This window comes from Lycium ferocissimum, chromosome 12 (assembly GCF_029784015.1).
Source record: "Lycium ferocissimum isolate CSIRO_LF1 chromosome 12, AGI_CSIRO_Lferr_CH_V1, whole genome shotgun sequence".
NCBI classification, from domain to species: domain Eukaryota; kingdom Viridiplantae; phylum Streptophyta; class Magnoliopsida; order Solanales; family Solanaceae; genus Lycium; species Lycium ferocissimum.
The window spans coordinates 40,244,513-40,269,387 of NC_081353.1; the positions used below are offsets into that span (position 1 = coordinate 40,244,513).

The 24,875-nt window shown below is 32.6% G+C and overlaps 2 protein-coding genes across 5 annotated transcripts; both read right to left on the reverse strand.

Moving 5' to 3' along the window:
- Positions 1-1,828: 1,828 nt before the first annotated feature.
- Positions 1,829-8,862, reverse strand: LOC132040799 (serine/threonine-protein kinase STY46-like). Of its 4 annotated transcripts, XM_059431472.1 has the most exons (17): positions 8,742-8,862; positions 8,201-8,384; positions 7,465-7,579; positions 7,066-7,157; positions 6,823-6,939; positions 6,652-6,706; positions 6,191-6,301; positions 5,081-5,131; positions 4,786-4,988; positions 4,604-4,711; positions 4,427-4,500; positions 4,124-4,299; positions 3,934-4,029; positions 3,153-3,233; positions 2,710-2,763; positions 2,194-2,328; positions 1,829-2,112 (listed from the first exon to the last, which is right to left on the reverse strand). In XM_059431472.1, the coding sequence occupies exons 3-17, from the start codon at positions 7,534-7,536 to the stop codon at positions 2,068-2,070; spliced, it is 1,470 nt and encodes a 489-aa protein (XP_059287455.1). In that variant the 5' UTR covers positions 7,537-7,579; positions 8,201-8,384; positions 8,742-8,862; the 3' UTR covers positions 1,829-2,067. The 4 variants fall into 4 exon arrangements, 3 of the variants coding, with proteins under 3 accessions (XP_059287455.1, XP_059287454.1, XP_059287453.1); XM_059431471.1 differs by lacking the exon at positions 8,742-8,862 and having other exon boundaries at positions 4,786-4,982; positions 8,201-8,712; XM_059431470.1 differs by lacking the exon at positions 8,742-8,862 and having other exon boundaries at positions 8,201-8,710.
- A 1,806-nt stretch (positions 8,863-10,668) lies between these two features.
- Positions 10,669-20,759, reverse strand: LOC132040570 (uncharacterized). The gene is made up of 14 exons (XM_059431219.1): positions 20,213-20,759; positions 18,324-18,435; positions 16,183-16,295; positions 15,592-15,714; positions 13,866-14,056; positions 13,572-13,647; positions 12,607-12,693; positions 12,447-12,527; positions 12,156-12,188; positions 11,962-12,015; positions 11,846-11,887; positions 11,569-11,647; positions 11,415-11,485; positions 10,669-10,957 (listed from the first exon to the last, which is right to left on the reverse strand). Exons 1-14 carry the CDS (start codon positions 20,378-20,380, stop codon positions 10,868-10,870), a joined length of 1,320 nt encoding a protein of 439 aa, XP_059287202.1. The 5' UTR covers positions 20,381-20,759; the 3' UTR covers positions 10,669-10,867.
- Positions 20,760-24,875: the final 4,116 nt, after the last annotated feature.

The window sequence follows — 24,875 nt, forward strand, 5'->3', positions numbered from 1 at the left end:
TGAAAAAGAGATGGGTGGTCTTCTTATATGGATTTGGGCTCTCTCACGAGTTAGCTTTTAGGGTTGAGTTAGGCCCAATATCAATGTCCATTTCTTTACAATTACGGTATGTCCATCTAATTTTTGTGCCTAAATGAGTTTTTACTGCTTTATGTTTGTCACTTTCAAGATCAGAACCCATTCCCAAAGGAAAAACGGAAAAGAAAAAAGAACTGCTTCATAATTCCTCTTCTCTACAAGAAAAACATGTTGCACCTATCACATCCAGTGGCAGAGCCAGGAATTTAGTCAAAGATGTTCAAATTTTAAACGAGTGAATATATTTTATTACAGTTGAGTGGGTGCACAAAACATTTTTTTTATTGATTAGTGGGTGCACCCAAAATTTAAAATCAAATTACATATCATTTAACATTTAACTAAATTAATAAGAAAACTTAGAATTATGAAATTATCAATTGTATAAATCCAGAACTAACATAGAAAAGTGAACAAAAACAATTTTAGCAACTCGTTGAATTATATATAAAGAATAACACACACCAAAACTAAAAATTAAAAATAAGAATAATCATGCAACAGAAAAGAAAATTAGTACGCACTGCTATTGGTAGAGTTAAAAAAAAAGGTCGTAGGCCAAAACAATCTATAGGTAATATGAAAAAAAGACAAAGAAATAGTAGTTGAAATGAAAGAAAGCATGCCTCTAAGTATTTTTCTTTTTTTGTTGCTTTATTTCGACTGAAAAAGTAGAATCGAGAAGAAGAAGAAGATGGACATTTTTACTTGATGTGCAATACTTTAGATGATGCATTTCTAAATTTTATAGACTGAATTAAATATAAAAAAAGATAGAAAAACAATATGTTAATTCGTTCAAAATTAAAAAAGAATTGGTAGGGTCTAATAAAGAAGAGAATAAATATGTTCTAGTTATCGAATCCGGCCTACCAATCCTCGTGTCACGTTGTTAAGTTTTGTTTGTTTTATTTCAATTTTCTTTAAAATGACTACAGAAGGCTAAAAAAGTGCTAAGAGCGAGGATCCAACCACAGACCTGCAGGTCTCAAATGCACACCCTTACCGCAGGACTGTCACTGTCAATTGTGACAAAGGGTGTGCATTTATCGATATATCCCAAAAATCCAGAATATTTCACCTATATATACGGTCTAGTTTTGCGGCGAAGGGTGTTCACTTGACCACCCTTACTTGGTTGTAGCTCCCCCCCTGATCACATCCCTCGACTCTTTATATGCTTTGTTCGACTTATTTTCAAGAACTTACATAATTGTTAATTGTTAACTACTCAAAGATATCCGCTCTGGGAACAGATTCTCAAGACGAATTGATATTTATTCACGAATCACATCCCTTGACCAGCTCATGCATGCTTCATGAGCTATGTACGTAGTACATTAATCAGCATTCCCAGTTTACTAATATGTTAAGAATCTCACATCAGTGGGTTAAAGGGTACATGGTCTCCTTATGTGGACTTGGACAATCCTCCCCTCATGAGCTTGCTTTTGGGGTTGAATCAAGAACTATTCTTCACATAATAGTCAGACTGTTAATAATGTGCTTTTAAGCATTTCCATGCTTTGATAGCATGATTTTGTTTTCTGTTTAGAAGTGCAGAAATAGTTTTCTGATGGAGAAAAAAGCACGAAAAGGGAGAGTATAAGATCTTGATGCCTTCCTCCTTGAACCCCCATTTCAGAAGCCTCCAGTACTTGAAAATCATGTAGTAATGAATTTAACACTTGAACATAGAAAACACAACATTTATGATAAGTAAAAAGGTTTAAGTTCAATGCAATGCAAGTGTAGAAATATTTACACTATATAATCAGGTCACTTATAAGGGTACTTACAGGTTAATCTCAATGATAAACATCAATTTATAACCTGGTAATAATGGTAACTAACTTACTATCACAGGTTCACAGTTAAAGTACACTGATAGTAGTAACAGTGTATATAACTAAAATCCTAAGTAAAATGCATGTCATGCATCACGCTTCCCCGCTTCTTCAATCACAAAGCATACATGAGCTGATATGGTTATCCAAGGCTTCTTCTTTTGCTACTTTTCTCTTCTTCAACCATCTGTTTTCAAGTAGCACACACATGCTAGTTCAAGTTTTTCAAAACACAAAACAAATGCAGAAATGATAGTAAACTTGATACCTTTTTGGCCATGTCTTGCAAGATCTCAAGAATGTCAGAAAATTCAGGTCTTAAGCAGGGGTCTTGTTGCCAGCATCTCTCGAGCAATTCCACCAACATTGGATGAGTGTGCGTGGGAATTGTTGGCCTCAGACCCTATAGTTTTATGTTAGAAAATTCAACTAATGAAAGAGAAAAACCTCAACTTCACAGGAAAATTAATCTCTCAAAATGACCTCAGGATGTTGCTCCAGAGTATCAATATTGCTTTTAGTACTTCCTGTGATCTAAGTGTACTGATATTTGTCGATGGCTATGAAGTGTGGTCTATGTATAGTTTGTTCTAAGTAAAAATATGTTTTTACTGCTAAGTTTTCTACAGATTTTGACAATCTCAATGTCCTGGTGCACCTGTGGCCACCATTGACCCAAAGAAAATATGGAATAGTTGTGTAGATCTAACCATAGTGCACCAGTTATCAAGTAGAATCATTCAAAATTCGAGAGGACAAGATATGTTTGTAGATTGAGAAATACCTTCTGGACCACAGCCACTGCAGCTTGTAATGGGGTCAAGAACTCGTAAGGAAGCTGATATATTAACATCGATAAAAACGATTATTGACACTGAAAATTTTTAAAGCCAAGTAAATGCTCATGAGGAAGCTGCTGCTATGAAGAAAAATGGGATAAACTAGTGTAATAGGTTACAGGGTGAACTACTGAGATAGTAAAATATGTAATAAGATTCATTGCCCATAATAAGCTTGTCAATATGAAAAACTATGATCTTTGGCAACATGAACTTTTAAGCAAAATGCTAAACAAATGAAAATTTATGAATTGGAAGCTTTATTCAACAAATATGTCTGATGATTTACAGGCAATGTTGTCCTCATATGTTAATGTTCTCCTTACCCCTCTCTTCCCTATGATTTTATGAATGATTGAAATGGAAGAATCAATGGAGAAAGCATTACCTTTCCTGTTAGCAGTTCCCACAAAACAATCCCAAAGCTGAAAACATCAGCTTTACGATCATACGGCCTATGTCCAATAACCTTTAAAATTTCAAACAAAAGAAATTAAAGTCAGGAGGTATGAACTGATTGAGCTGATATTATGTTAGAGAAACAAGATAACCATTTCTAGCATCATTTCTACTGGTTCATTCAACAGTAATTTGGGTTGATTGCATGAGTTACTCTATAGTAGATCATGCATACAATTAATTTCAACTACATGTGTTTTTCCTTTTAGACCTTTTCCTTGATCTGATGGAAATTGCCTTATACTAAGGACCTCGATCAGCTAAGCTCACAAGTTAATGTTATTAAAAGTCATTGTTTCGTCATTGATGAAACACTGCCAAGCTAGAAATTATCGATTCATGCGTGAAGCCATGCGCTTAAGAGAAGTGTGCATTTCAAACAATGAAGCGCAAAACGATCCAAACGAGAAGGTTTGTACTTAAAACTCTCAATTTTGAGGAGTTGGATAAATGACTGCATTATTGTATGCTGAATGCTGGAATTAGTTCATTTGATTGTTTATAGAACTAAACTACATTTTACATATGTTTGGTACGTAATTTTTTAGTTTTCTGTAAATTATGTGCTTCACTTCAAAGTAGCGTCCGTGTCTCTTCTTACTTTTCGCTTCAAGTCCCGTGAAAGTTTTCTTTTTTGAAAACACTACAACACGACAAAAAGAAGAAAAATGAGTGATACTATAGAAGAAGGAAAGAGAGGGAGGGTAGACCTCTGGAGCCATCCAACGATATGTTCCTGTTTCTGCAGTCATGACACCAGACTGAACTTGCACTCGAGCAACACCAAAATCAGCAACCTTCACAACCTATCAAGGACAATACGTAAGCAGTTTTTAAGAGTCTTTTTACATATACAGTCAAACATATAAGGATAACCAGGAAATCAACTTCATTCCTCACTTGATTTTCATCCATCAATAGATTGGCAGTCTTCAGGTCTCTGTGGATTATGCTATTTTGGTGCAGATAGCTCATACCCTTTGAAAGATCAATTGCAACCTTGAGTAATGCCGGAAACCTGAAAAAACCTTTCTTTTTATGCAGAAAATCGTACAGACTTCCACCGGACATAAATTCTGCATTGAAGGGATATTTTAGATAGATGAAAGAAGTCTTTTCCGGTGAAAGGGTAAAACTAAACTAGACAATCAATGTGCTCTTTAATTAAAATGCATCTAATGTGACACTTTAATCTTGGATTACCTGTGATTATACATAAGTGTGGATGTTTCGTACATGCACCAATAAATTGCACAACATTCTTATGGCGGACTTTCCTGTAAGTACAGAAAGAGTTCAGGTGTAGAGTCTCCACGGAGATGTACAATATCTTTAGATAGGACATAATATTGTCGTTCGAATCAAACTTGTTTTAGTCACCTTAATATATAAATTTCTTGGGCAAAATCTTTTTGCACATCTTCATTTAGGTACAGAGCCTTGAGAACCTTAATAGCCACCTCCTGGCTATGGAATGAACCTTTATATCTGCCAATAAGATAAATTGTTAGCCCATCATCAGTAACTAATATATCTGTGTTTCAAAGTGTGATTTTACTGACAAATCACCAGTTGAGCCAGTTGCAATTTTGTAGTCATATTTCAGCAGTGCATTGTCTATTTCCCATGCTTCATTCCCATTGCTCGGTGTATCCAAATGGTTCACAGTGAAGTTAATACCGGTTTGTACAAGCTTCATTTTAGGGGACAAATGGTCTTGATTTAACGCAGACTGCAAAAGGTCTTGATTTAACCCAGGCTGTTTCTGCATTTCACTTTAAAACTTAAGAGAGAGAGAGAGAGAGAGAGAGACGATAAGATGAAAACAACATTACTAAGACCATCAATGACCTTTACCTCCATATTTGAAATTTCCTTCACCAGGGCAGTTCTTAGCTGGTCAGTTTCCTAACAATTAGGAAAGAGACTAGAATTATATACATATGGAGAAAAAACATTCACCGTGTAATGGTTGATAGAATAATAAATGAATCCAAATACAACAAAGTGATTGTTCAATAGACCTAGAAAATGCTTCTTTACAATCTTTAGTATATGCTTCAATGGAACTTACAAAACAGTCACCTGATTTCATTAATGTATGTAGACAAGGTGATCAGTACTCTACAGGTCATATTTACATCCCATTTGGGATATGCTTCTACTACAACCTTCTGAATGACTAAGACAGTGATTAGGGAGCTTGCGGAAGGACTCTTGGAAAGTTGAACATCAAGATGGACCGCTCAAGTAGTCCGTCTGTTCCTTCTTTTGCCCTACTTTACAGGACCTAACATAATTGTTTTCTATGCTCGAGTAGTTTTAGAGAAGAAATTGGTATGAGTATTTCATCATAAGTTGTTAGCTACAGATAGGATATATATTACCGAGCACAAAATTCATTCATGGATCCTCACCTAGTAAGCTGCATTTGGAAAGTCTAATTGGATTCATATTCTAGTGCCACCAATCTGACATACTCCCTAGATTTTAATTACCTGATTTGGCTTCCAACTTCTAAGGAACAAACAATGGAAAACCATTGCATTCTATTCATGGTCTATACTCATTTGATTAACAACAAAGTGCTACAACCATATTCTCATGATAGTATATGCACAAGTTTTAGGAGCTTTATTGTGCTATAGCATCTCATTTCGTAGAGAGCAAAACAAGAAAAAGATGGATGAGACAAAGAGGAGAGAGTGCAGATTCAACCTAATATCACGCCAAAAATAGAAATGGTGCTATACAATTTATGCTTGTCATAGAGGAATGCGAAACACAAGAGTAGCAATCAATTACTCAAGAAATGTTTATACAGATATGCTCAGAAGACCAGATAAAAGGAAGGCATATAAGCAGAATACCCAAAGAGATGTGGTCCATTCTTATACACGGACAGATAACTCAGTTTCAAGCATAAACTATCTTTAAACTAAGTATACTTCAGTCTTAGTAGAGTACCTCATTTCCCCAACCATCAACCACAAAGACATCCAAGGAGTAACCATCTTTTGTGGAGAAAGCATGAGCTTCTTGAATGTTCAGCCCAATCTCAGAAAGTAAAGAAGTCAACTGAAATAAACATGCATTAACCTTAGTCATATATCATGTAAAGAACTAAATAGAGAAACTCTCAGAGAATGTTTAGAGAGGGAAAAAGTCTGAATAACATGTCCACATTCAGAACAAGTGACTATAAGCACACTAAGTGAGAATAGACATTCCTTACTTGATGATTAATGCGGTTTGAAAAAGTTGAAATGTGCTCAGTATGTAACCGTTAGTGAAGAACCGTCAAATGCCACTCAATCCTATAATGTCTATAATTAAGACTTGATTGAGAATTACTTGGTGTTTGCAGATTATCCTCAGAAACAGAAGATATTATCACATTTCTGGTCTAGCTACTGAAAAAGACTTACCCGAGTGAGGAGCTTGGGCTTGTCAAGGGTTGAAATCGTTATTTCATACGAAGGCCTATAAAACAAAGTAAAAGAGATAAAGATTAACAAATTCCCTGATTATGACAGCGCCAACATGTTAAAACACTGAAAAACTCCTTATGAATGACATTGAAGAGAAATGAACATTACCAAAATAACTGTGGATTTCCCCTCACAGCACTATTTCCATCTTGAATATATAATTTATTGGCTCCTAATGCTAGCTCTGTGCTTGGTGACAAACCAAAGGCAGGTGGAGGATGCATGCTGTAATTTGAAAAAGAAAAGAAAAATCGAATTACACAAAACAGACTATTTAAGCCTTCATCACAATTCTCAGCATAGGAAAGAGAGTTCAGATATATATTTATATTTTTATCATCATGTGTCTACCTGCCATGGTGATCAGTACCTTGTGCACCTCCCCTTTTTGAGAAAGTGGAATGAACTGAATCCCCTGGATTTCCATCAGTTATTCGATGAATCTGGATAGCGCAAATATCAAATGAATAAGTTCTTATTCAAATTTGCTTCAAGCATGCTAATCAGAAAATGAAAACTTATTAAAAGATACTAGTAAAGAGAAATTGTAAAGAACATCAGCATATATCTAACTGAATAAAGTATATTGTACTTAACTACATCATTCAAGTGACCATTCCATTAAATATCCTTAAGTTCATGATTGAGTTCAAATATTGCTTGAATTACTATTAACTCATCAGACATGTAAATACACATAAATCGGTCATCATGGAAAGATGAAGCACAAAAGTTGGATAATATTATTACCTGCACTAGGTGGACTTCAACTGCTGGCGCGGGATTCTGATAATGTGCCATTTGCAACAAGCTCTTGTGCATGACAACATCTTGTGCTCTCTCAATATTCACATCCAATGCATACCTATATTAGTGACTGAACTTATTATTACTTAAATAAAAAGGTTACCAACAAAAAAAAAAACATACAATTCTACCTTTCTTCGGCCAGTTATAAGCATTGAAACATAAACACAAAACAAGAACACTTTTATGTGCTTCTCCTAAATTTTCCTGCCTATTTTATATCTCTAACTAGTTTACTATGAATCAGAACACAAGCTTTGATTCGCATACACTATAAGTATCAACTAAGTAACTAAAAAGCAAACTGATAAGTCGCCGTTTTTAATGCTCCATGACCTCCGTCTCAACTTATGTGGCAGTGTTTGACTGGACACCAAGAGTAAGAAAAAAGATTTTTGAAAGTTGTGGTCTATAACAAACATTTGTGTGTAATGGTGTCCATCAAAAGCAGGAACTAATAGGCAAAGAGTGAAAAGAGATCATCTAGGTTCACGGAAAATAGAGTTTATGTTATGTGTACTGACACTAATTAAGATTTTCTATAACTATTTTGTTAAATAGAACAACAACAAGAAGTAACATCCCATATGAAGCTTGATCATTTATAAGGTAACTTAGAAATATAAGTAATAAACTGCTATAACAAGTTAAATTACACAACACAGAGAGTAAACTCTACCGAAGTGGAAGCTTAGTGAAATGAGCCCATAACTCGTCCTCAAAACCAGGTTGATTCGCTTCTTCATTATTCAACTCCCTCAATCTTCGAAGAACTTCTTGAAAGACTTCAACTTTTTCCCTTCTCCTTCGAGTACGACTCTGTGACAACTCCAACAATCCTCTGCTACTGCAGCTTACAGCATCTTCCATCATCCAAAATTTAAGAGAACCTGATTTAAAGAATATTACAAAAATGAACGCGAATATACCCTCTGATTCAGATTCTAATTATTAGAGAGAAGACTTAGCTAAAAAAATGTGGTAGTTGAAGGCTATGTACGTGTATTCTATATGGCAGCTTACATCATGAGCACAACAAAAAAGATAAAAGAAAGCAAACAAAAGGAAATAAGAACAGAGTTTCTTGCTTTGCTTATATCACTAAACTGTCTTATTGTTGGTCTTTATTCTGAATTAAACTTTGTTTAAGGATTATATACATTTCATGCATATCATATTGGAATTAAAAATTGGAATATAGGGGCTTGATAGTTACTCACAACCACAACCTTGTTTCTTCTTGTCAAATAAGATTACAAACTGGTTTGTTGTCTCATTTTCCACTCAACATGATGACACCATCAAGAACCTATTTTAAAAAGTGATGCATCTTTATTCATATCGAGTATAATTAAGAATGTTATGTTGGTGCAATTTGATTCACTCAATAATTAATGGGATTGCTTACCTCATTGCTTTAATCACTGTATAGAACATTATTGGTTGGAAAAACACTGACGTTTATGGAAGTTAGAAATAGTCAACAACATGCATAACTAAGTAGTGACGGATGCAACTATTTTTGCTACGGTCAGTGGTAGAGCCAAAAGTTTCACTAATATAATGCAATATATAAAAAAAATAAACACAGGAAAAAGTCAAAAGAATTCAACTTCTGTAATATATACACAAAAATAATTTTGACCTTCTGGCCGGGGGTATAGATGGACCTTGCGCAAAGACTCCCTTACTAGCTACATCCCTGGTTGCGAGATCATCCCAACTTAGTATTTTTGACGTAAAGTATCTATATATCGCGGAATCTTACTAAAATTTGAATAAATATTATGTCTGAATTCATAATTTTTTAAACGTAATAAAAATTCAATTTTCAGTACTTTAAAGATCAAATTCGAACCGTTCAAATTCTGAATCCGCTTCTATATTTCGGAGACTTGAACGTGGGGAGGGAGGGGACCATTTGGCTTCCGTCACCCTATTTGTTGGGATCTCTTTCTCCAAAGTTAGTGGTACTACACTTCAGTACTTGTTCCCCATTAGCCATTTCTTTCTCTTGCTCTCATGTCAAAAACAATATCATATTCGTTTACTTAATATTTCATTTTTTTTTTTTTTTTAAATTGAAATTTTGTGAATGAAAAACTAAAATGCTTTTCAGACTTTAAATTTTTATTTCAAGGTTGAAGTTGAAAAAATGTAAACCTAACATTTATTTTAGCACATCCAAACGGCCAGCGCCAGAAATTCATTGAAAATTATTTAAATAAATAATAATTTATTAATTTATTTACTTATATAATGAAAGGTTGATATAAAAGTTGAATTTTAAAATGTAAACCTAACATTTATTTTAGCACATCCAAACGGCCAATCAAATTTGCGACATTATAACTTAGAAATTCATTGAAAATTATTTAAATAAATAATAATTTATTAATTTATTTACTTATATAATGAACGTGAAAAAAGAATTTCCACTTAAATAAATAAGATTAGGACCATTTAATTAAAAAGTTTTAAAAAAATTTGTAAATTATTGTGGGAAAAAAATGATATTTTTAGTATATATATAAGTTATTGAATCTCCTTAAATAAATAAGATTAGACATAAAAGTAATTAATTAAAAAGTTTTTAAAAAATTGGGAAATTATTGTGAGGACTACAAAAGTCCTCACATTTGCTCTTATATAATATAGTAATTTCCAGCCCATTTTTCAAGGTATAGGGAAAAAAATGATATTTTTAGTATATATATAAGTTGTTGAATCTCCTTGGCATAAGAATCTTACGGAAATTGCTTAGTACAAGCAGAAATTCATCCATCGGAGAAAGCCGTTGAAAATTCAGCTAATTATAGTAGTGGCATATGTAGCGATACTCGTGCATCCTCTGCAAAATACCAAACAGTATCTAGTACCTGAAATGCTATTTTCAACCTGCAAACTTAATTTATCCTCTGAAAAGCAGAATCTGAGCACTCCTGAAGATTTTTTTTTTTTTGTGAGATGGTAACACTTCTGAAGATAGTTAACAGTAGGGGAAAGAAAACCTTCCCAGTACATGTTCATTGTCATACATATTTTAATTTCCTACGAGCAATCATTTGTGGAGCAACTTAGAAAAGAATACTACTAACAAACTACACTTCTCTATAGTTACATTACAAGCAGAATCTGAACATCTTTCCAAGGAGGCTGTAGTAATCCGGATTTTTCTGTAAGACAAGGAGCCAAGCATAACGATCTTGACAACATATTCACTCCATGTCGAATTTCAGGCTGACTTCAGTATGCCATAAGATACACAGTCGATGAAGTTGAATAGATCGTTGAACTATAAAGAAATGGCCTTATGGTTTAGAGCCATTACACTCCAATTGCAAGACTAAGGCTCTGCTGAGTCTGAATAGCTTAGGCTGCAATTGGTTACAGGAAGAGTGGAACGTATCATGAAGCTCTCAATGAATGCTACCATCTGCAAAAACACGGATCATGTTAAATTTGAAATCTTTCGGGACCAACATTAATGTCATGGCATGTCTAAAACCACAATTAGTTCTAAAGGTACTTTTGATATGTCTTAAAATTCTGTTTTTCTTTCATAAACTCAGTGCTAAGTCAAACACGTCATAAAAAATGGAACGGTGAGAAAATGTGAATGCAAGACAAGAGAAATGGAGCTCAAAAGACACAAGACACAAGATGCAACAAAAACTTTTGACATATTGCAAGCCTCATGAACTATGCAAATTGACTAATAACAGCGTGAGATCTTTAAATGGGACGAAATAAATATTTCACCTTGGAGCTTCAAAATTTTCATGTAACATGTTCAGCTTTAATCAAACTTACACATGCACTTCTTGTCCTTTCCTGGGGGAAGGCAATATGAAAGGAAATTGAGGATGAAATTCAGAAGCCAAAACACTTACTATTGCAAAGGCAGCACAGGCTAGTCCGAATCCTGGGAAAGGAAAGGGTGCATGTTCCGATAGAAATAAAGCTGGAAAAATGACACCGTAATCAGATTAAATTGATTTATACCGCTAACACGAGGGGAAGAAAAAGCAATCCCAGTTTAGTTACCTGTTAAAGGACTGAAAATCAATGGGGAAATTACGCTCGCAAAGGAACATATGCCTGTGATGCATCCTTGAACCTTTCCCTGAAACCAGGAAATAAAGATCAAGTTGGGAGGTTGTGAGACAGAAATAGTCAATACAGATAGAGACCATAGGAAATTTTATTCTACGAATAAAGAAATCTAAGTTGAATACATTAACAAAGGTGTTCACAGGACAAGAAACTCCAGGGGAGGTAAAAAAAAAGAGTTTAACAAATGATCAATGATGCTGTTACATACCTGCTCATTTGGCCCAACTTGCTTGGAGGCCATGCTCTTCAACTGCAATCAGGTAAAACTTCTAGTGTTTTTTTAACTTTAAACTATCAAAAACAAACAATTAAAATGAGACTTACACATGGCATCGCAAAATTAGACAGAACGGAGATCAACGCACTAGCATAAGGGACCTGCATGTTTTTGACTGATCAATAAACTTCATTCATTTGGTAAATCAGTATCTTACTATCTTGAATATGATAATAACTAAGTTGATCACGAAAAGGACTAAAATATGTATGAAATGGACTAGTAACTAGGCAGAAATTACCCATGAGGACCAAGCAATGCTATAAAGTAACATCTGCAATCGAATTTGAGTCAAACATCAGTAAATGAAATCTCTGAATGCTTGGAATTGAAAAGGGCTTTTAACACATTTTGCCACTCAATCATTAGCAAAATATATAAAAAATATATAGTACTAATTATGTATAAAAATATGTAAATTATACATTAATATACAAAACATATACATTTGCCGGCTATTATGTTGGTGGACGGCTATACAAGGTAAAAATCGCAATGGGAAATGTAGTCAAGGATAGAGTTAGTTCTGTACATGAACGCAACTGAAAAAGAGCCCAACAGAGAGCAGCTTCTCCTCTCCAATAGCAGGAACTAATATGGGCATCAGAAGAAGCTGCAAAAGTTAAAAAAGAAACTGAGAAGCTAAAATTATTATAAACATGAAACAAAAAAGGTAATCCAAAAACAACCACCTGTGATATGGATCCTGCAATTCCAGAAATTATCATCAAATCAGCAAATTGGTCTTTGTTGAAGTGAAACTGAGCCTTCAAGAAATACTGCTTACAGTTTCAAGAAAACCAGTTTGTCTTAGAAAATTTGCAGTTTCTGATGTATAATAAATGTAATGTATACTATGCATATAATTGTGTATAATCTATATATTCTGGATAGGAAATGTAAAGAGTGAATCAGGCCGACTATTTAAGTGAAGAGGAGGTGCGAGGATGTACCAGTGAGGAGGTGTGAAATGTTGACTATAGCAGGAGTTAGGAGAGGTAGAGGTAAGCCGAAAAAGTATTGGGGAGAGGTGATTAGACAGGACATGACAGAGCTCCAATTGACTGAGGAAATGACTTGGATAGGAGGGTGTGAAGGTCGAGGATTAGGGTGGATGGTTAGTAGGTAATAGAGTCGTTATCGTATGATTTAGGGTGGTCGCCTAGTTTCTTTTTTGCTAATGTGTATTGATATATGTTACTGCATTTATTGTGTTCATTTTGCTATTTTGCTGTCCCTTTTTTCTTTCCTACATTTTTGCATCGATTACATTTCTTTTGAGCCGAGGGTCTATCGGAAACGGCCTCTCTATCCCATAAAGGTAGAGGTATGGTCTGCGTACATCTTACCCTCCTGCACCCCACTTGTAGGATTATACTGGGTACGTTGTTGTTGTATCCCAATATTATACTACACATTCAGTGGTGGATTTAGAGTAGAACTTACGGGTTCACGGAAACGCAGTAGCTTTTATCCAGATTCTATATATATTAAAAAATCCACGAAATATTTAAATATATTTGATTGTGAGCCCAGTTATTATTGTATATTAACTTGAGGTTACTATAGGAACCCATAAACTTTAAATCTTTGATGGCTAGATCTGCCTCTATAGACAATGGGGCTTTCCACATTAATGGTAAGTAGTGAAACTTACAAGAAGAGAAGATTCAAGTCCAACTTGTGCAACATTGACAAAGAAAGAAACAGTAGCTGCATGTAAGAATGTGGAGCTGCAAATTTTACAATAACCATGATTAATAGGAGAGTCAAACAAACAAAAAATAACTAAAAATGCTCACTCTTAAAAAGTATCGCCAGGGGCGTGTCGAATCCTTCAAAAATCGTGCATTTTTCTATGATCTTTTTGAAGGATCTGCCACGCGTGCCACAACATTTTTAGATAGTCCGAACAGTATAGTATGCAGAATTAGTGAAGTTCCAATCTGACCTTTTCTTTAACAAACAGAACACATCCTTGAAAGAAGGCAGTGCCTTTAATAATTGGAATGTTTTCTTTGGAGCTTTTTCCAAAAGACAAATTGTCTCTGTTCCTTTTGCAGAAATGTGGTCTTTTATCAAAGGCTCTGGCAGAAACATCCTTGTGTATACAAGAGCTATTACTGCCACTGCTGCAGCAACCTATAGGTAGCAATAGTTTAATTTAGCATAAATTAAACTAGACACTTGTGTTTGATTGGAATGGATTATAATATACTAATTTGACTTATGTATTACTCCCTCCGGTTCAAAAAGAGTGTCACCAAATCAAGAAAGAATTAACCTTATTTTTTCAAAATTGTCCTTATTAAGTGTTAAGTGACCAAATACCAATACCTATTTAATTAGGGGTAGTTTAGTCAAATTACCTATTTTTGCCTAGGAGTTAGTATTTTCTCAAAGGGTGAGTATTTTCTCAAGGGGTGTGCAAATGACTAAGTGAACACTCTTTTTGAACCGGAGGGAGTATATTATAGTCATAGTAGAAGAAAATATTGGAAATAATTGCAGAAGAGTTTACTAGCCAAAACATCTGATCAAAATTTAAAAAATTTACAGTTAGATGAATTCGAAATCATGAAAGTCATATACAAATAGTATTATGAATTCAACTTCTATATTCAGATTAGGCCTGTGCACGAATCGGTTCGGTTCGGCTTTGGCCATCATTAAGTTGAAATTTCGAATTTCGACTTTCTAAAATTGTCAACCAAACTCGATCCATTTGAGGTTCAATTCGATTCGTTTTTTATTATTTCGGTTCGGTTACACAAATCGATTTGTTCGGTTTATTCGAAATTTAAACAAGTAACTATTTCATTTCAGTTTTAGAGTAAACATAACAAAAAATAATGAGATCCTAAATTTGCAGCCTTATAACCAAGACATTAACCAAGAAAAAACCATAAACTTGCAAGCATAATAGCAAAACAAGAGCTTGACAACTTGTGCAAGCATACAAATCCGCCAACAACACATTACACATACCAAATTAGTCATATTAGTCACTTGTGGCATATAAATTCGGTTTGTTCGGATTGGTTCGATTGATAATTGAAGTCAACCGTATTCGAACCGTTAAACCGTAATATTTTACAATTACATTTGTAAATCGAAATCGAATTGTATTATCCAAAGTGGATTATCAGAATTGTTTCGAATCGGTTCGGAAATTCGGATTGAACCGATTTGTGAACAGTCCTAATTCAGATAGAGTGATTTTTCTATAAGGGGTTGGAAATAGTAGCCTCAAAAATAAGGTAACTAACCTTTTATTACATGCTAAAATATATTTATGGTGTAAATGTTGTTATAGTGCCAATAAATATAAGTTAAATCTATTATTAATTACTCCATCTCTGTTTCAATTTATGTGAACCTATAATTATTTGGGGAGTCTACGGGGCGGTTCTTTGATCACGTTTTGCTTGCATTTTTTCTAAATTATTTGAATTATAAATTATCATAACTTATAGTACTTTTCATGTAGTTTCTAAATATATAAATTTTATTTTTACAAACTAGAAAAATCTATATGAAAATACATGATCAAAGTTATAAAGTTTGATCCTCGACTCCTCATATTCCAAAAAAGTTTACATAAATTGAAACAGAGAAAGTATTAAAATATAGTCAAACTATTTAAAACGTCTCAAGATAAAAAGAATGTCACATACTTGAAAAGTGGAAGCAGTGGAGAGAAAGCGAGTAGCGAGATTTCCACAGACAAAAGCAGATGAGGCAATGCCTGAGAGGATTCCAAACACAGAGGCACGGCCGCTCTCTGGAACAACATCAGCCTGAAATCCAACAGATAAATGAATTTAAGTTATATATATCATCAGTTTTTTTTTTTAATATTTCAGATCACTAAATGAATTTATAAGTAAACTTTATTAAGACGTGAAATTTGTAATGTTTAAATAAGACAATACTATACAGATGAAAATTAAAGTGGCCTGATAATGTAAATTTTTTGCAGTGTATATCTTTCCCTCAAAAAGAATTTAAGTGTCTTTTTATATTTTTATCTAATTCAAAAATCCTACATTTTATTTAGCAAAATGAAAAACGTCACAAGAAAATACATTCAAAAGACATTTTAAGATTACAATTTTTAATTTAGATATAAAATTCAAAAATGTTGATTCTTTAAATTTTGTATTCAACAACCAAGACATTTAAATTACGACGAATGGAGTAATAAATAAATTCGGTGAAAATAATTTTTAAGATATCAATAGAGTAATGAAGGTAGTGTTATTTACCACATAGGCAAGAGCAAGGCAGTGAACATTTCCTTCGCAAACCATAGCAACCAGAGTTCTTAGCACATAGTAAGCATAGAAGAAGTATTTTGTCCTGCTGTACGCCAATATCACTGTCCCACAGAAAATTAATTTTCACAAAATGAGATTTAATTGTTACTTTGATTTCATCGGCTAAATAAATGCTATGAAAAATTATAATCATATATACTTACTCCTTTTTCATAGAGTTACAAATAATTTCATCTAACATAAATTTTTTTTGTTAATATTTGAGGGTTAATGACAAATAAGGTTTTGTTCTAGTGGCATAACATTGAGAGTGATAAGTTCAATTCTTGAAAGGAGAGGTAATGATTAGTCTCACTGAACATGTTCCTCATTTAAATCATCTCAATCCTCTCCCTTTTTTTTTTCTTTTCTAATCTCAAATCCTCTTTTTTTGTGTGTGTGTTTTAACTAATGAAATAAATAAAAAACAAAGTAATACATATACATACATATTCGAAAATATGTTGCTTTTTTTCTTCTTGAAAAATTCATAGCACTCTATAACAAAAAACAACAGTAACTCCACAATTTTAAGCAAATCATGGTCGGTTATATAAATTCACACTATTTAGTATTTATATGAGCATGTCATTCTATTTGTGCTCATTTTAGTCCAACAACAATAACAACACGAACTAGTTTTTCTGACACTAGAATTTCTCTACACTAATCTACTCCCTCCGTTCCATATTAGTTGTCCACAGTACTAAATATATCCATCTCAAAATATATGTTCATTTATAAAACCAAGATAGAATTAACTAAAATTTTCCTATTTTGACCTTAGCATTAATTATTTTTTAAAGTAATCAATATTGATTAAAGCTTAATTTATTGGAGAGCGATAAGGGTAATGTAGTAGTAAAAATAAACTTTTATTTATGATTTCTTAAAAGGCGTGTAAAAGGAAAAATGGACAAGTAATATGGGATGGGGGAGTATTAGTTAGCATATAAATCTTAAACTAAGACTCTTAGCAAATTAATACTATTGGATAAAAATTAAAGGTACTAATATAACTAACTTAATCCCAACTAATTGCCCCTGATCTTTATCCTTCTCAAGCAAGCAAAACACGAGAGAGAGAGAGAGAGAGGGGGCCAATAGAATGTCAAACAAACAAAAGAGAAATTTCCTTTTTGTACATGTTCCCACAAGTGAGTAATGACAAACAAATGAAGTGAAAGAAACTTGGACATTAAGATGCATCAGAGTGGAGGAAACAAAGTGTAAATAGGTTTGTTGGTTTCACCAAAAAGATGAAAAAGTTAACCAACTCGACAGTACACTGTGATGGACTTGCTTTAATTTGTATGCTTTAATACTACTTATAATACCTTAGTATAATGTTAGCCTTTTCATTTCTTCATTCTCAGGGTCCTTTAATCTTCATTTTTACTATCTTCTTTATTCCATCTGGTTCTTATTTGTCCATTTTTACCTTTTAATTAAAGGGGTTCAATAGTGGAAGTCGGTCTAAAAGATTCAGTGATGTTTTTTCAAAAATTGAAGTCAGTGGGAATTCTAAAATAATGGCAACCTTTTTTTTTTTTCTTTTTTTTTCCATTCAATGTCTGATACCCGCATTGGAGGCTGATTAATCCGGATTCGCGTCGGATAGGGCCCAATTCGGGTGGTAATGTTCCCTACCAAGATTTTTTCCATACTCAAGGCTCGAACCCGAGACTTCGATTGAGAGAACGTTCATCTACTACCACATCTTTTGGTGGTGAAATAATGGCAACCTTAAATATTTGAAAACAAAAAAAAAAACACCTTAACTATATTAAGATAGAAGATATACTCTTCTAATTTAATTTAACTCACATGCCGTTTAAGAAAGAAGCGAAAGCTTTTGAAATATGTATTTTAAACGTGTCATAATATTTACAAGGTTATAAGACTTTTAAAATATGTGGTCTTAAACATGTTATACTATTTATGTGATTATAAAAGCCTCTTATTAGAGATAAAATTAAAAATTTAAGTTAAAACTCTTTTCAAATTTTAAAAATAAAAAAAAAAAACAGTTTTTTATAAACGAATTGAAAAAATAAATTCACATCAATTGAAATGGGGAAAATAAGTACCTAGAGGAAATATAGAAAGGGTCAAAGGGAGCATCAGCATGACTTTTCTCCCATAAGTGTCTGACAGATTTCCCAACACAGGCATTATAATTAGTGATCCCAATCCTATTATCTGCACATCACCACAAAAAATTACAAAAATTTCAGGCTCAATTTGGTCAAAATGTATTCATATCCAACAAAGTTTAAGTTGTAACTGACAATCTGAAGATTTTTAATATAATTTGAAGATCACTCCATGTAATCAAAATTAGAGGAAAAAATGAAATCAAAATGACAAAATGGTAGCTAAAGTGGGGCAGACATGTATTATGAGACAATTGCGTTCATTGACAAACTAGCAGAAGTTTCACTTTCTAATAAGTCAATTTCTAAAGAAGCAGGGGAAACTTCTCACTTAAAGACAGATAAAGTGATTTTTTTTTTTAAAATAATTATCTGGTACTTAGCATTTATTGACTCGATAGATTCAAATTTGCTTAGTGTAAGACCCATTAAAGGAGAAAGTGCTTCCTAGCATAGATTTCTTCATTATCAGGATTAATTGAACCCAAAATCTCTGATTAAAAACGGCGATAAAGTGTTTGAGTAATGTACTATGCGTACCATACACTACAGGAATGGTGATTCTTTATTTGGATATCTAGGATAGTGTACACGTACGTGTTTTCATTCTTTCTACCTTTTTTTTTTTTGGGTTATATGCTCTAACTAAAGAACATTAATGGAACTGTCTTTTAGTTTCTTACTCGATAAAAATTTCCATGCCCGACTTTGTGATTCTTAAAGGGGAAAATTATTCAACAAGGAAAAACTACACCAATTTAGCAGTGTTGTATTAAAATTGAGAGCACTTATTAGTTTTTATTTTCAATCTTGCTAGAACTACACATAACAAGTAAAACAGTTTCGCAAAGTTAGGCACATGCGTATAGAATTATAATTTGAGGATTGTTGATGCATGGCTAAATAAGGCACATGGGTAATTACGAAATTGTTTTATGATAAGCATTTATTTGGTTACTTTAAGTATGCTCCTCATTTTTCTATTTCCCTTTTTTTTTTTTTTTGTTCCCTTCTAAACAAGTCTAATTCTCCCTTGGAAGTGAGTTAAAACTCACGATCAAACTTAATTACTTATAACCATTTAACTTAGAATAAAAGCAAACAATTTCATGGAGGATATATAATGAATAATGACGGATTCAGAATTTAGGGTCAGTAATTTCGAATAGTTATGATTCATTATATGTACATACGTTTTCTAATTCCTTTCGCATAAAATTGTACTATAAGATTTGAGCAAAATGTGAGGATAGAGGGGAAAATAAGCCAGTGAAGCCTTTGGTGAAAAGTATATGGCTCTATGAAGTGGAAAGTAAGAGTGGAATACATGTCATATGGAACCATAAGGTAAGTCCCTCACTGTTTTCATTAAAATGGCAATACCACTTTATTATAATGAGCATAATTCAAATTCTACAAACTAATATGTTGCTATAAAGAAATATACAAGTGTCCTTATATGAATTTCAGCTAAGAAATGAAAAGAAGCAAGCTAGAAAACAAGACACTAAATTGAAAGCATTTTTAGCAGGTGCGATACTAGAATTTAGAGTAAGTGGAATCAGAATGAATATTTTATTTTACGTATACGTTCCTAAACCATTTTGTACATGCACACACAATAATTCCAACGGAAAGCCCACTCTGACACGATCCACTATGATTCAGCACGATCCACTATGATTCAGTCTTTTATTAATTCGACTCATTAAAACAAAAGAAAAAGCAATATAACGAGTTCAATTGAACCCACAGAACCCGTCCTAGATTCGTCTCTGATGCTATATGAAAATGAAAAGAAGAAGGGATTAAGGGAATATTACCGCCTGTTGAATTCCAGTGAGATATATAGCAATGGAGCATTCATCTTTTCCAGGACAAATGGCAGACATAGTGATATCAGTTATGGTTGGAATCACCATGAATGCAGAGAAGCAATGTAGAAACACTGTCATGAATAGGTGGCTCAGCCCATTAGAGTATTTTTCCATATCTTCAAATTCTCACTTTAGTTCTTAGCTTTTACTAGTTCTTTCACTCTCTATAGACAGAGAGTTTATAAAAGAACAAAGCAAAAACAGAGAACCAACCACCAAGTCTTAGAAGCAGCAGTATTGGAAGTTCAAATAGATTAGATGGCTTTAACTTTTGAATGATCTTTTTCTTGTCTGCATGCAAAGTTAGCTTCACTCTTGGGAAAGTGTTGTTTGCTGGCTCTAGCTTTTTTATATAAGTTAAAAACAAGGAAATAAGAGGGAGAAAGAAAAAGAAAAAGAAGAGAAGAAAATAAAATATGTATGACGATAAGAGAGTAAAAACAGGAAAAAGAAAGAATAAGGTATAGATTTGCTATTTTTGATTATGAGACAGAGGGGGTTTAGAGGTCCTTTACACATAGGCATATGTACTTTATAGAGTTTAAGTTTAATGTATTGGTGTAAAATAAATTACACATCAGATCACTTAAAAAGTAATTGTATTAATCAATACATTTAATAAGTATTGATTGGTACGTAACCGATAATAAATTACTAAATAACATGCTATAATAGACTAAATTATGTTGATGTCTTGATGGTGTAAAAGTTATTTACGTTGTAGGAGACTATATAAATAAATTAAATTGTACTTTATATATCTCCGTCTATTTTATTTTATGTGTCTTATTTTCCTTTTGAATTTGCTTAAACGAGAATGTCACTCTATAAATAATATATCCTTTTCATTTTGATTAAACGAGAATGTTTTGAAAACTTATGCTCTATAACATGTCAAATAGAGCACTTTGGTACATTACATGTACACATCTTTAAGATCACATTCTTCAAAAATCTTTTTTACTTTCTTAAATTTGATGCTCATATATCAATCAAACTATGACATATAAAACTAAACAAATAGAGTAATTTAGATGCGTAGCTTTGAAGTTGATGCAAGAAGCAATCATTTCATTAAAACATAAAACTCACCTCAGCACTTGTCGTACCTCTTCTTCTTACGCTTTGAGACGTACAAGTTTTAACCAGACATTACATACACTTTGCTCTCCCACTGCTCGGACCCTCAAATTTTATATTATTAGCAAAAAAAGCATTTTTTATACATTAGGAAAAAATTGAAATTAGCTATAAACTTCGTCATTAATCCGTTGCTAAATAGCTCGTAGTTAACAAAATATTCTAATAATCTATCGTTGCATCGAATAAGTAAGAGATTTTAATGTGATTAGCTACAGAATTTGTCCGCCGCTAATTCCTGACTTTTTAGTAGTGATATTGTTACTACCCCATTTTATTTTATATATCTTATTAGCTTAACTGAGCACGCAAATGAGGAAAATGAGTAAGACTTTTGAATTTCGTAGTCTTAAATTAAAGATGTGTATAATGTGTTAATATGCCTTTAAATCTTGTGGTCTTAAGCATGTCAGATAAGATTTTGGAATTAAAGTGTTACTAAATATGAAAAGTGATATGATTCTTTTGGTAAACTAAAAAGAAAAATAAGACACGTAAATTAAAATAAACAGATTGGTATAATTTTCCTGTGATATTATATTACTTGTGTCTCAGGTTAATATGTGCTCTCTAATTTATGATTTCTCATTCGGTACCCGTATTTGTGCTCCAACTAATTCGTAAAGGTCAATTGGGAAACATTCCCTAACATGTTTTTTTTCCTATACCTATTTATCGAACTCAAAACTCTTGATTAAGGATAGAAAAATCACATCCAATTATAGCATTATTGGTAAACTCTTAACACTTACGAGCAATCCCTAAAAGCTATTCACTAGATACTTCCATCACAAGTAACTTCTAGTTGAGATGGCTCTTGTGAATACTCTCTTGCCTCGTGTTTATTCCTAATATTTCTCTAGTCATTAATGGAATTGGTCCTTTTGAAAATGTGGTAGAATCACTACTTTAATAAAATCAAATAAAATAAAAGAAAAGACAGGCGAGAGTATGCCGGAGTCCAAATCGTATCGGATCCGATTAAAATATTAATTAAAAAGAAAACTATTAAAAAAAATTGCACATGGCATTTAGCATAACATGCATACGAAAATATATGGATGGCTTTTTTCCAATTAAAGAAGACCTCATGGGGTAAAGTTTAGCAATTAGATGGACACAACTTTAAAGTAATGCCTCATTAATTTGTTAATGATACCTCTTTTTTCTTTTTGATAAAGAAGCTGTCAGCCAGGGCTTCATTCGAGATTCGAGAGAAAGAACGTTTCACAGTTCACATATTGGCCCATTAGTAAAATTGGATTTTAAAGCCTGATGTAGTATTTCGCCGTGAAGATATTGCCTGGTTTGTGCTTCAAATGAGCTGGTCTTAATTTTTGCCCTACATGTGGGCTGGTCTTTGATGTTTGTCCTTAAAATCAAACTTATGCCTAGCGCGACATAAAATCTTTAAGGCGCAGGCATAACTTGTAAAATGTTATGATGCAAAAAATTACTTGCATTGAGGGGAAAAGATTAAGGGACAACTACGTATATATACATCTTAAGGAGAAATATTTACGAAACGTGACGATAGTTTTATATTTACAAAACATAACATTATAAACCGTATACAAAACATGCATTTTTTTTTAAAAAAAAAATATTAAATTATTTTTTTATTTTCAAAAAAATTAATTTTTTTAATTTTTTTTTTAAGTATATTTTTTTCGCTCAAAAGTTATATATGAAATGTGTATATCTCGCTCAAGGTTTAAAAAGTTCGCTCAAAATTTAGTGTATGAAATGTGTATATCTCGTTCAAGGCTTAAAAAATCCGCTCAAAATTGTGTGTATGAAAACAGTATGAAAACGGTAGGAAAAATGTATGAAATATGTATATCTCGTTCAAGGCTTAAAAAATGTGCTCAAAATTGTGTGTGTGAAAACAGTATGAAATTTGTATCTCGCTCAAGTCTTAAAATTTCGCTCACATTTTCATGTATAAAGTTCATGTTAGATTTCTGTAAAATTAATACAACTACAACAACATTGTATACAACTTTGATACAACATTCAAGACTTAAAATAATCGCTCAAATTTTGTGTATGAAATGTGTATATCTTGCTCAAGGCTTAAAAAATTCGCTCAAATTTTATGTATGAAGAACGTATGAAATGTGTATATCTCGATCAAGGCTTAAACATTACGATCAAAATTCTATGCATGAGAATGGTATGAAATGTGTATATCTCGCTTAAGACTTAGAATTTCATTCACATTTTTCGTATATAAAGTTCATATTAGGTTTCTGGAAAATTAATACAACTACAACAACATTGTAACAACTTTCATACAATATTCAAGGCTTAAAGTTTTCGCTCACAATTTTGTGTATAAAAATTATATTAAAAATTCCCTTCACACATATACATTTCATACATTTTTCATACAGCTTTCATACACAAAAATTTGAGGTAATTTTTTAAGCCTTTGAGCCCCCAAAAAAAAAATTAAGAAAAATTAAAATATTTTTTAAAAAAAAAATATTTTCCTAAAATAAAATAAAAAACGAAAAATATATGAAAATCCGTCATGTTTCGTAAAATATTATTATGTTTTGTAAATAAGAAAAACTATCGTCACATTTCGTAAATATTTTTCCTTAACATGTATATATATGTAGTTTTCCCAAAGATTAAAGTCCAGCACAAAAAAAAGGGACAAAAGTGCAAATGACCCATATGCCGTTGCATCTTAGTTCAAACTCATAAGCAAGCCCAATTCATTCCTACTAAATCTAACTTGCAAGGAAGTGCACCGATATCCGATTTTAACGCCGCCATTTAATTTGTGCTCACTTTTAAAAAAAAAAAAAAATTGTATGTATATCCACTTCAATTAACCTTAGATATATAGTGTCTGAAGTTTCATATTTTGTTGAAGTTCAGACACATATGGCTAAAGCTCAGTCATTTTTGTTTGAAACTTCAACCATTTTTTGCCTTACTTCAGGCACATATGATTGAAGTTTAACCATTTTTGTCTGTACTTCAGCCACATAGTCTAGCAATATGTGGTTATGACTTTATCCATTTTTTACTTGAACTTTAGCTATATGTAGCTGAAGTTTAATCATTTTGTCAGACTTTAGCCATTTCTTTCGAAAGTTCATGCACATATAGCAAAAGTTCAAGAAAAAGTGATTTAAAAACTATCATACATGGTTGAAGTTCATGCAAAGATGACTGAAGTCCAATCATTTTTGCCTGAACTTCAGGTAGAAATGCATGAACTCCACTCATATAACACTAAGTTTAATTTTGTCAAGCCTAAGTTCAGACACCGCATATCCAAAGTGGTATAAAAAATAAATAATAATAATAATAATAATAATAATAATAATAATAATAATAATAATAATAATAAAAAGATGGACACGAACTAAACCACAGTGTCAAAACAGACCATCGTGCGAAATTTTTACCGATTTCGTTGTTAATTATTACTATCTTTGTCTCAATTTGT

What these genes read in the sequence shown, in the direction of transcription:
- LOC132040799 (XM_059431470.1), bottom strand. Translation starts at nt 8,394, where the DNA reads ATGATGGAAGATGCTGTAAGCTGCAGTAGCAGAGGATTGTTGGAGTTG. An exon ending in AGCCCAAGCTCCTCACTCGG is followed by an intron (nt 6,302 to 6,651) that starts GTAAGTCTTTTT and finishes TGTTTATTTCAG; the next exon opens with TTGACTTCTTTACTTTCTGA. An exon ending in TTGATGGTTGGGGAAATGAG is followed by an intron (nt 5,132 to 6,190) that starts GTACTCTACTAA and finishes CCTAATTGTTAG; the next exon opens with GAAACTGACCAGCTAAGAAC.
- LOC132040570 (XM_059431219.1), bottom strand. Translation starts at nt 20,380, where the DNA reads ATGGAAAAATACTCTAATGGGCTGAGCCACCTATTCATGACAGTGTTT. An exon ending in CCACTGCTTCCACTTTTCAA is followed by an intron (nt 14,057 to 15,591) that starts GTATGTGACATT and finishes TGCTACCTATAG; the next exon opens with GTTGCTGCAGCAGTGGCAGT. An exon ending in CTAATTTTGCGATGCCATGT is followed by an intron (nt 11,888 to 11,961) that starts GTAAGTCTCATT and finishes ACCTGATTGCAG; the next exon opens with TTGAAGAGCATGGCCTCCAA.